Source organism: Camelus ferus, chromosome 3 (genome assembly GCF_009834535.1).
Source record: "Camelus ferus isolate YT-003-E chromosome 3, BCGSAC_Cfer_1.0, whole genome shotgun sequence".
In the NCBI taxonomy this organism is placed as follows: domain Eukaryota; kingdom Metazoa; phylum Chordata; class Mammalia; order Artiodactyla; family Camelidae; genus Camelus; species Camelus ferus.
Window position 1 is genome coordinate 110,807,456 of NC_045698.1, and position 12,249 is coordinate 110,819,704.

The 12,249-nt window shown below is 44.6% G+C and overlaps 1 protein-coding gene across 6 annotated transcripts in view; it reads left to right on the forward strand.

The window, feature by feature from the left end:
* The window catches only part of SGCD (sarcoglycan delta), an 841,450-nt gene that overhangs the window by 704,777 nt on the left and 124,424 nt on the right, over nt 1–12,249 (forward strand). For all 6 annotated transcript variants that reach the window (XM_032477185.1, XM_014552116.2, XM_032477187.1 and 3 more), the window contains one exon: nt 10,697–10,784. In XM_032477185.1, coding sequence (XP_032333076.1) covers nt 10,697–10,784 — 88 coding nt within the window. The remainder of the gene's footprint in view (nt 1–10,696; nt 10,785–12,249) is intronic.

Consider the following 12,249-nt stretch of genomic DNA (forward strand, 5'->3'; position numbering starts at 1 on the left):
AATTGGGACTATGGGCTTAACAGATACAAAGTACTGTATATAAAATAGGTAAGCAACAAGGATTTACTGTACAGCACAGGGAACTATATTCAACATCTTGTAATAGCCTACAATGGAATATAATCTGAAAAAAATATAAAACTGAACCACTTTGCTGAACTAACACAATGTTGCAAATCAACTTTACTTCAATTTAAAAAAAGAATGGCTACTCACATATTAAGAAAAAGCTTTCTGCAGAACACTAGGAAATACCAGAAAGAAGGTTCAAGCAGTCGCTGAAGCTGGCATCATGTTACATGCTGGGAGGGTGAAATTGCCACCTGAGATAAAGTATAGGAAAGTGCGTTGGACGTTGATGGGCGCCCCTTCACAGTCTGTCTCTGATGCCACGTTGGTTTTGGATTGTTATTTGAATCTTAATGCTATCTTTCCAAAGACAGCAAAGGCTCAAGGTGACTTTTTACACCGCTGTTACAATTCCTAGCACCGTGTTGGGCGCATAAAAACGGAACCAGTTGAGCTCTGACTTTGACTTCCCCAGCCAAGCAAGGATAAAACATCTGCCTCTTTACACATCTTCAAAGCCACCTCTGCACCAGCTGCCCTCCCTCAGAGCTCAGTCCAGGCTGCAGCCTGGCCCATGGGCTCTTGGGTTGGACTGTGGAAGAAGTCATTCTTAGCCGAGGTGTCCCATGTAACCCACAGATCTGACCTTACCCCCAAAGAGGAGAATATCGCATTTTCTCTTCTCCTTTGGGGTTCACTACATTTCAGGAACCTTGACTAGCAAATGTAAATTAACTGAGAATGTTGTCTCCCACTGACTTGTTTACTGTATATGTAATGAGAACCCCTCCCTTCCCCTCACCTCAGCACCCACCCACACACATACCCACACACGCATGCCAGAAGAATCACTGACTTTTCTCTCCCTGAGAAATTTTGTTCAATTCTTTGTAACCTTCAAACTATGAGAAATTTAACTGGAGATGTTACCTTTAAGTTAACGATTGCATGAGTGTATGTCTGCCCTCTTACAGGAGCCCCAGTAATGCTTTCTAGAGAAAGTAGAAAGTGAATTTTAAGCTGCCAGAAAAAAAATCAACATGAAAATGCACAGATTCTTCTGTGAGTTTTGTCAGCTGAGATAGTTTAATTGTGAACATTTTGCTAAAGGAGCTTTTAGTGTTCACTGTGGATGTACAGTGGAACTTAAAAGCTGTGATGTAGAGTGAAAAGAAATGCCAATTCCACGCCTCAATTTATCAGACTCAAAAGCAATTCCTACTTAATGTGTCCCAGGTTGAATTCTTAAGTCCCCAACCTCCCACATAACGAACACTCCCCTCAAATACTCTTTCTCCCACTGTTCTTTGTCTGAGTAAGGAGCCTACTGCTTCTCCAGTTGCCAGGAAATGGAAGAGCCATTCTTGACTCTACCCCTTCCTCATTCCCAAACCTAGTCACTTACCAGTTTTAAAATATATATATTTAACTTCTCTCCTTGTCTTCCCTTCCCCCACTCCAGTTCTGGCTGTCATCATTTCTCACCCGGATGAGTGCAGTAATCTCCTACCTAGTTTCCCACATCAAGTGTTGCCTCTTTCTTGTCAGTCCTCACAACTTAGCCAGAGTGACCATGTTTAGATGAAAATCAGCTCAGATCCCTCTGCTGCTTAAAACCCTTCAGTGACTTCCCACTTCTGAAGAAAGCTTAATATCATTTAACTGGCTTATAAGAGCAAAGTGGGCAGATGGATCTATCAGCTACTTAGACGTACCACAAACCATAGAAATAGCAAAGTACAGCATTGATGCAGAAACAGACGATGGAACAGGCTCTGAGACAGACTCATGTTTATTTGGGAATGAATATATGGTAAAGGGAGCACCACCTACTGGCAGGGAAAGGAATAGTCTCTTGGTAGGTAGTGTCGAGGACAGTGGCTTGTCGGAATTCCCACCTAAGCTATATACAAAAGTGAATTATACGGGCAATAAAGACTTTGTATGAGAAGTGAAACTCAAATGTGATAGAAGAGAACGTAACAAATGAACTCAGCCAGGAAAGGATTTCTTTGTGAAACCCCAAGGAACCATCTTTAAGGAGAAATAAATGCATTTTCTTACATCAAGATCACAAATTTCCTTTCATCAGAGGACAGTGTGGGCAGAGTTAGCCAAGCTGATGGCAGACTTGGGGAATCTGTTCCCCTCCCTCCTTTGATCTGTAAACCACAACCACATTGTCCTTTCTCTCCGTCCCTTAAATATACCAGCCCCTGCCCACCCCGAGCCGGTACACATGTTTATCACTGTCTGAAAAGTTCTTTCTCCTTCAGTTCAGCTAACTCATTCCCATTGACCTCTATGATCTCAGCCAAAACGCCTCTCTCTTAAGAAGACCTTCGCTGACTTCCCAGCTTCGGGTAGGTTTCCCCGGCATGTGTGCTCATTTCAGCTTGCACTTCCTGTTCGTTGTACTCATTGCAATTGCAATTATGTAATCGTCTAAGGAACTCTTAATTTCGTGCCGGTCCTCCCCACCAGGGCTTGTCAGCTCCAGAAGAGCAGAGGCCACCTGCTCAGTACTTGGAACAGTGCTTTCTGCCTAGAAGATGCCTTTAAAATGTTAATGGAATGAATCAATGCCAGTTGAAAGAGAGCATATTCCATATCATGTGCCAGATGGGTCCTCCAAACCCAGAGAAGATGCCAGGCATCTTTCAGCCTTTATGTCAGCAACAATTGGGGGAAACGATTTGTGCCCCTGCTTCTCCCTGTCATCTCGAGTCTCAGTGTCTCAACTCTCATGTGTTATCGCCTACAGTTCCTTGGACTCCAGTGGGTGGTGAACAAGTCTTTGTTGATTACAGCTCTGTCCTGCCTCCTCCCACCGCTCTCAGTTTCTTGTGCTTAGACCAACACAACAGCCATGCTTCATAGTTTGCCTTTTGAAAACTCTCTTCATTTGTCAACCTTCATTTAATTACTTTTTTTGTTGACAACTCTCACTCTCTTGACTCTTTATTTGATCTGAGCGTTCAGCAGCTGTTTATTGAAAGCTTAGTGGGTGCCAGGAATTTGCCAGGCATTAGAGAAGTTGGCAGTCCCCTTCCAGTGTTGACATGCCAACATAACCCCACAAAAGAATCACTGAACAGAACAGCTCACCTTCGTTAAATATCGAGAGGGACCTGAATGCACCCAAATCCAGGCACAGCATAGAGAGTATCTGTACAGGGATGCTGTGATGGAAAAACTGAACCAGTTCCCAGCTTAGTCTGAGTCAGTGTTTCGCAGTGTAGCTTCCTTATTCATGACAAGAAAACGTTTTCAAAACAGTAGAAATCCACCCATGCCCCCTTATAAAAAGATATTACCAAGTAAAGCGGAAATAACCATCCGAAAGAACTATTTTTTGCTTTTTGGTGTTTTTTTTTTTTAATTGAAGTATAGTTGGTTACAGTGTGTCAGTTTCTGGTGCACAGCTTAACGTTCCAGTCATGCATATACACACATAGATTCCTTTTCGTATTCTTTTTCATTCAAGGTTATTACAAGATACTGAGTATCGTTCCCTGTGCCGAAGGTATTGTTGTAAAATACTTGTCATGCTTTTACAAGAATCAGTTCAGAAACAACTAAAGCATCCTATTCAAAATAATAATGATGCTAATGAGATATGCAATGGTTGCTGGGGATAAATTCACAAACTACTTTTGGGGATGATGTTAATGACATCTAAATTTGGGTCAGTTTCCTTTTTCTAGTCATATCAAGAGTTAGTATTATTTAGTGAACACTGATCACTGTAAACAGTGTTATGGTTCCTACCACAAGGAAGCTGATGACTTCTGATTACTGTGTTTTCTGGGAGCTGCCCAGGGGAGAATGAGTGAGAGCGCTGGGTAGAGAACTGGCCTTGAGAGGCCCACCCACCATTGTCTAATTTGATATTCCTAAAGTCAAAGTCCCATGGAAATAGATTTGTTTAAAGGAGAATTTGCTAGTAATGTGATCCACTCCAGAGTGAAATCACCTGTCTGTGACATGTTAAGCTTCCTGCCTTCTCAGAGATGAGTGCCATTCTGAGATCCCTTCTGAAGTTGTAGATCTTGGAATTTGGCAGTGTAATATAGCTTTCAAAAAAAAAAAAACCACTTAAAAAAATTTTTGAGTAGTTTTATGTATACAGAAAATTTGTAGAGATAGCACAGAGCGTTCTTATATACCTGGCAGCCCATCTCCCCTATGACTGGCACATGGCATGAGTATGGTACCTTTGTCTCAGTTAATGAACCGATATTGATACATTATTACTAACTGAAGTCCCCCTTTATCCAGATTTTCTCAGTTTTGACCTAATTGTCTTTTAATATCCAAGGATCTCGTCCAGGACCTTTATTGGTCATGTTCCTTTAGGTGCTACTTGGCTGTGACACTTTGTCATACTTTCCTTGGGTTTGATGCCCTTACCAATTTTGAGGAGTATGTTTTGCAAAATGACCCTCCCCTGAGATTTGTCTGACATTTTTCCCATGACGAGATGGGGGTTATGGGTTTTGAAGACGAAGACCCCAAAAGTAAAGGGTCACTCTCTTCACCTGTAACAAGGATGCATACCAGCAACATGACCTCCCACGGAGGACATTGAGCTCGATCGCCTGGCTGAGGTGGTGTTTGTCACATCTCTCCACTGTGAAGTCCGTATCTGCCTTTCCATGCTGTATGCCTCAAAAGGAAGTCACTATGTACAGGTCCTTAAGGAGTTGTAGGTACATCTTTAAGGAGTAGGGCGTCAACTCTGAAAATTGTTTGGAGTTCTGCATGGGAGATTTGTTTATTCCCTCACATTGATCTAGTGAATCATTGATTTATATCGGAATGAACTCGTGGGTATTTATTTTATGCCTTGGGTTGTAATTCAATGCTATCATACTTGTTTTGTTGTTCATATTGTACCAGTTTTGGCCATCCAGAGCTCTTTTACTTGTCCCTGTGTCCCTTTGACATGCTCCTGCAATGCTTTTCTCTTTGTTTGTTTGTTTTGCTTTTGAGCATTTCCTTCCGTTCTGGCACTGCAGAATGTTCCAGGCTCATCTCTTATATTTCTTGCCCCCTGTCCTTGAATCGACAATTTCCCAAGGAACCTTCCTACTGTAGGTTTTGTCTGTTTCTTTGTTACTACAGTTGATGGAAGTATTTTGGTAGCTACTGTGCTGGGCCCTTGACATATACTGTCTTTGTTAATCATCGTATCTTCACCATTAGGTAGCCTTTGACTTCCTCTCATAAATATAGAAACTAAGGCTTAAAGAATAGAAATGGTTTACCCAATGCCACACAGTTAATCAGAAGTAGAGTTGTGATTCAAACCTAAATCTGACTCCGGAGCTCCCACTCTGCACCATTACGTCTCAGGCCAGCCTCCCCTGTTTTCTCCGTCAGCATTAGGTGGAAACCATGCTATTGTGAACTGCCCTGCCTTTTTGTTGGGAGGATAAGAGAAGCCAGCCGCCTGCTCCTCTGGGGAGACGCCTCAGGCTTCCAGCCGGGGTCATCCCTTCCTTCTCTGAACTTCGTTCCCGCTGAGAGTGGAAAGCCTTCCCTGAACTTGGAAGTTGTAGATGTGCTGTCTTCAGGTTTTCTCTGCTTATCTGCACTCCCAGATCAGATCGCTAGCTCCTCCGTGGGCAAGGAAAGTATACAACCGAGCAGGATTATCAAGCGAAGTAACTTGAGAACACACTGTGTTGATCTGGCCGCCATGAAAAGCAAGTATTAAAATCTGTGCCTTTCCTACCAGGAGAGCATAGATCCCACTGGAAGTGATATCACATTATGACCATGGTTATTTCCCATTGGCTTAGTCTCCCGCTGGGCAGGGAGCTTCTCCAAGATCCAAGGTCATATGTTTCCCGCTCTCCAGGGCCGAGGGCAATATATAGCGTGTTCTAGACAGTCGGTATATATACAATGCTGAAGAGAAGCTCTTGGGTCCTGGACATACACTACCTGCTCTTGATTTATATGTTTAACCTGCTTTCCTCTTAAGAAGGCAGAGGCATGACATGGCTCTAGAGCTGGACAGACTGACAGCAGTGAGAGATGAGACCCCAAGACAGCACGTGGAGGACAAAACTGAAGGAGGGGTAAACTTACAGGGTCACAGAGAAAGGAAGAAAAACTCATGGAAATAACTGATGAAAAGTGGGTCAATGAGAGGGGGCAGGCCCAGCAGAGCTGGATCTGCAAACCTGCAGTGGAGGAAGCAAAATAAGGAAAGAAAGTGGGAGGATCCATGGGACAGAGCCCTGGAAAGGCTCGGGAACTAGGAGCCCCTGTAGGACTGAGAGCCATTGTGTGGCATAGTGGAGCAGGGTCACTTACCCACGAGGCATGTTGGGCTCAGTGCCCAGGGCCCACAGGAGTCATAGTGCACCCTGGAGTGGGGCTGACAGAAAGAACTGGTTGGAAAATCTGCATAAAAACCAGTTAAACTCAGCATCTATCCCGAGATGGCATCCCCAGTTGACCCACAACTAGGGAAGTACCTCTTTTCATCCTAGCAGAACATAGGAGGCTGGTTTTCTGGAGAGTTTAATTAGAACAACTCGGCTCTGGATGTTAGACACCGAGGAAGTCTGGAGTGAGGCACTGAGAACAGGTTTAATTGAAAGTCTGTCGACTGAACAGCAAAATGCCCAGTCCTCTCCTCCTCCAACATGCAGGACTGATTTCTATATACCTGGCAGCCCACCACCCTCCTGGCAGGAGTTTAGAGAATTCATCTTCGATGAAACCAGCCCACAGGTACTGACTGCCCACAGACAATGACATTGGAGCTTCTCCATTGCATTAGCCAAATCCCCACTACTGTACCCTATGGCAAGGTTTATGCTTCCAGAAACACAGACCTTCCAGGCAGTATTTTTATTCCCATCTAAGAGAGGATAGTGTGCCAATCAAACAAGGAAGGGATGATATTAAAATGAAAGTTCAAAGAATAAGAAAAAGCTCATGAAAATTAAAAGTGTGATAGTAGAATAAAAAAAAATCAACAGGAAGATTGGAACTTAACGCTGAGGCTGTTTCCCAGAAAATGGAACCTAGAGAAAAAGGACTCAACATTAGGAGGGGGAAATAACCCCAAACTAGAAAATAAAGCATTTTTTTACCAGGTATATGAGAGGATTACAGCCAGGTGTCCCAGGATAGAATGAGGCTCTTTGTTTGAACCCTGATGTAGCAAAGACTCTGTTTCCCAGCGTGTTAACATAATAGATCAATTGATGCTAAATTGTAATATTTCGATGTGGCAATAAAATGGAGTGACTGGTTTTATTTTATCTCTTGCTATAAACCTTGATCAAAGCTGTTGGGAGTTTTTTTTTTCTCAATAGAATTATTTGAATAGTATTCAGGGCAGACAGATAGTATTTAAAGGTATGGGGATTTGAACGGTAATGGTGAACTGGCCACATGGAGGGAGATCCTTTGAAATCAGGAAACAGAATATTGGAGATAGAAGATACGCCTGACTTAGTCCGCAGATGGGTTGTGAGGATTAGGCAATGCAGAGAGGTCTTTATCTTTTTCCGCCTTCTTCCCTTCCTCCTCCCTGCTTCCCCCCCCACCCCTTCTCCACCTCTCCTTCCCCCTCTGCCTCCTGCCTCCATCACTAACCTGCCCTGTCCTCACCCTCCCCTCACCCTCATCCTCCCAACTACAGAGGACCTGCTGTGTGCCTGGCGCTGGACCAATGAGTTCATTACATAGAGAATTTAAAATTTAAAAATTTTAATAAGATGCGTATTTTAATAATTTAATAACAATATGTGCACCATCGCACCTATCAAGAAAGTGAGGCTTCGAACCCTTTAAGTAACTTGCCCAAAGTCACCCAGCTAGAAGGGGGGAGAGGAAGGAGTGGAAACTGGCGAGTTTACTTCAGGGCTTCTACTGCGCGTGTGGCCTGGAGACAGGACTCAGTGATGCTATTAGCCCTGAGCTGCTGGCGATACGGACGTTGCAGAGAACCAACAGTGGAAGAGTTGAGTGATGTGCTCCAGGTGACACACGGGTCAGCGGCAGTGGACTTGATCCAGTTCTCCCGTTCCGGGTTGCTCCTCTCTCCGCTCTGCAGTGCCAGGTTGCTGAGCGTGGGGAGAGTTAGCACGTTAACTCCTGGAAACACAGGGCCTCCCGTGCAGGTTCCAGGTTCTGATTTCTCCTATTACTTGTATAGGTCCGGCAAGCCCTGCCAGAGGTAATGCTAAAGAAAGTATTTTAGGCTAATATTTGTTTCCTGATGGACAGGGAAAAAAACAAAAAACAACCTTATGTCAAGATTAGATTCAACGTATTTCTTCCTCCCTGAACCAATTGGAAAACAAACAAACACTTCAGAAACCTGCTTTCATCAGGCACAGTTTTAATCTCAAGCTATTGTAGGGAGATCACCGTGAAGCAGCGGTGGCCCTGGTGTGGCAGAAGTCCTCCCTCCTCAGCACTGGGACAAGAGTTCTTCCCCACGGTTGACTGGTTCTCATGGCTTGAGTGGGTCCTGGGTACTGGCTGTCTGTTTCAGCAGTGAACCCTGGGTGAGGGAGACCCCGGCTCTGGACCATTAGTCCGTGGAAAATGCCTTGGGACACCGCCCCCCCCCAACTTGTGAAGTCACCTCAGGCCATGGTGGGGGCTGCCCATCAGCACAGCCCCTGCCACTCTGCCACCTGCAGGCTCGGCTGGGGCCCCCAGTCGCCAGCTTTAGAAGGAAGAAAACATTAGCCCATCATTCCACGGCCTTCCTACCTCCAAGGCTCCATCTTTCCATTCCAACTTGGGAAAATCATTTCCACCTTCTTTTCAGGCTTAGCTCAAGCAAGAAAGCCACCTCCTTTGCTTCTCAGTCCACAGCCTTAAGCCTCGAGCAGTCTCACCCTTACGGAAAGTTTCCATACACGCTGTCGGCAGCTCCCTGATCACCCTTGCTGTCCTCGGCTGGGTATGGGAGGTGTTGGCACCCATGTCATTGTCCCCATTGGAATATAAGACTTTGAAGGTGAAGAGGGAGCCTTATGTATCCTCCTTTCCCTCACAAATCATGGGATGGTAGTTTTTCTGTATTTGAGATTCAGTCCATAGTGGTTTTACTGAATTTTCAGGCAGATTTATGCCATGTGGTAAGAAGGGTTTAGAAAGACGAGGATGGTCACCCACGTTCTTTGTTCTAGAAACAACTGTCTGGTTACTGACACGTTCTTTCTGAGTTCCATCCTTTAGTTTCTGGCTTTAGTTTACTCCTAGAAAGGAGGAATGTCTGAGCCAGGGACTGGCAACCTGTGGCCCAAGGGTTACATCCAGCCCTCTGCCTGTTTCCTTATAGCCAGTGAACTAAGAATAATTGTTGGATTTTTAAATTATTGTGGGGGTGGGGGAAAAAGGAAGAAGAATATTTTATGACAAAGTAAGATTATATTAAATTTAAAATTATATTATTTGGAATCCGAATGTCATTGTCAGTGAAGAAATTTATATTGGAATTCAGGCATACCCGTTTGTCGACTAGTGTCAATGGCTGGTTTGCGCGAAAACGGTGGATTTGAAGAGTTAACACAGAGACAACGTGTCCCATGAAACCTAAAGTATTTATTATCAGGCCCTTGATGGAACACCATGCCAGCCTCTGTTCTGAGTCATTCTCAAATGCGTGGCACAGTGTGAAAGAGGAATCAGGTGCCCTTTGTGACAAAAGACAGATTGGTTGGAGGCACAGGGTGCATGGAGGACAAGAAATCTGGAGAAAGAAAAGAAAGAATTTGTAAATGATAACCATTATATTAAAAAAAATTTAAAAATAGATAAGCTTTTTTCTGTATTGGGCAGGAAACTATATTCAATATCTTATAATATAACCTTTAATGAAAAATATGAAAATGAATAGAATATATGTATGTATATGCGTGACTGGGACATTGTGCTGTACACCAGAAACTGGCACATTGTAACTGACTATACTTCAATAAAAACAAAAAAGAAAAAAGAAAGAAAAGGAAGAAAGGGGAGGCAGAGGCGTCCTCTGAGATGCCACATCTCCTGGGCTTTGTATCCACATGTGACAAACATCTCCACGAAAATGTCTCCATCTTCCTAAGGAGCAGCAGGGTGCTCAAAGCCCATGGATGTGCCAGAGGGGTAGACCTGGGCTGTGCCACACAGCATCTTGCTCTCCACTAAGGGCTCTCCTTGGTTCCTTTGGAGAAACTGTGAACCAGAAAGGATGAGATTAGGAGAGTGTCAGTGACACCCAGTCCTTCCGTGGACCAAAGCTAACTACATCTGCAGTAAGATGGAAAGGGCTCTGTGTCCCTGTTGTCTCTTGATTCAACAAATGTGTGTGTGTGTGTGTGTGTGTGTGTGTGTGTGTGTGCACGCGCGTGTGTGTGCATGAAATCTATTTTGGGCATGTTTGTCCATCTGTGCGTCTCTTTGGAGAACATCCATTTTGGCTAAGTGCCAAGTAATGATCGTGTATATGGGGATTATTAAACATTGAGAATTTTCAAGTAAATACACATCGTTTAGAACTTGGCTGAGATCAGTTCAGCCCCTTGGAAAGCTGGGAGTACAGTTTTTTTTGTTTAGAAATCTGCCAGTTTCATGTGTTTCTCCTATTTTCTTATTATAGGGTAATGCTCTGTACTTCAAATCTGCCAGAAATGTTACGGTGAACGTTCTCAACGACCAGACTAAAGTGCTAACTCAGCTGATAACAGGTGAGAACAGAGAGAACTTAGTGCCTGGTCCACGCCTAGCGCTCAGGAAACAGAAGGGAAGGTTGAACGAAACACCGTGGGATCTAAAGAAAGGAGTGTCTGCTAACACATTTCAGAGTGTGGGAAAGCAGAATGGTGTGTGTGTCCCATGATTCTACTCAAGGATAGTGTCTCATCACATATACACATTGAACTTATGCAAATCTGATGATGATTGTTTGCGGGGTGGAGAGGAGAAATAAACTATTTTTCATGCAGCATGGCCCCTAAACACAAGCCAGCTGCTTCAGCTGGTGCTCAACCACGGAAAAGCTCTCTGCTCCAGAGCTGGAGAAGCTGGCAGTGTTGGATTAATTGGAAGAGAGCACAGTATTCAAAAACCATGCACATCATACTTCATGGGTTGTAAAAGGGATTTTTAATGGGAGCTTGAATCCAGGCCATATTTGCGGTGCATGCTGACTTTGAACCTAGTTTAATTGCAAGATGCAGATGTACCCCCACCAAACAGGGCCGTGTGGTTCCTTTTAACAGAGCAGATCTGCTCTGAACAGCTGCAGAAAGCACCCACTGGGCTTTAAGCTGCAGAGTCCTGAAGTTTAAACAAGGATGGGTTATTCACAATCATGATTATAAAGATGAACACGGACCTCATGGTCGTGGTCACGTGTTGGGCAGTGTGACCAGTGCCCCCTCTGCCTCTGTAGGTTATGAGCAGCAGTAAACCAGAGCCATTATGCACCCCAACACTGGAAGGAATAAGGGAGGTGATGTCTGAATGGCATGGTTCTACTTCCAGACAGAAGATGCCATTTGTTTGGCTTCAGGGCTGAGAGAGAAGTGTACAGATGGACGTTTTGAGAAGCCAGGGGCCCAAATGTCCTGAAACATTAATGTGCCAAAAACATCTGGAGCCCTGCTAATAAACCTGCCACAGCGAAGCAGGTGCCTTTGTGGCCAGAGTCTTGCTGGGGAAAGAGCCTCGCTCTGCCAGTGCACGCGGGGCAGTCTGCAGAGTCACGGCCAGTGGGTGACGCGGACCATCTACCACCGAAGGATCTGCCGCGCCGCCAGGCAGAGCCCAGAATCTATGCACGCAGCTGGATCCACTGCCTCGCTTCTGCAACATCTGGCCAGCAGTCACAATGCTAAATAATTAAATAAACAGCTTCAGTAAGCAGTGATGGAAGCGGCGTGTGTGCATATTGCCTCCAGGAGGGAAGTAAATCCGACCTCCAGCTCCCAGCTCCCCGCGTTCCAAAGGAACTTACTTAGCCCGTTGATCACTTGCCATTTTTGTGTAGTGGGAGATTTCGTTTACAGAGGAGATTTTGTTTTTATAAAGCTGGAACTGCCCAAATGACTTGTTCAGCAAGAGTCGGTCTCTCTCTCCCCCTCCTTCCTCCTCCTCCCCTCTCCCCTCCATCCTTGCCTCCTTCTTGCCTCTCTCTTCCAACTCCCTTCT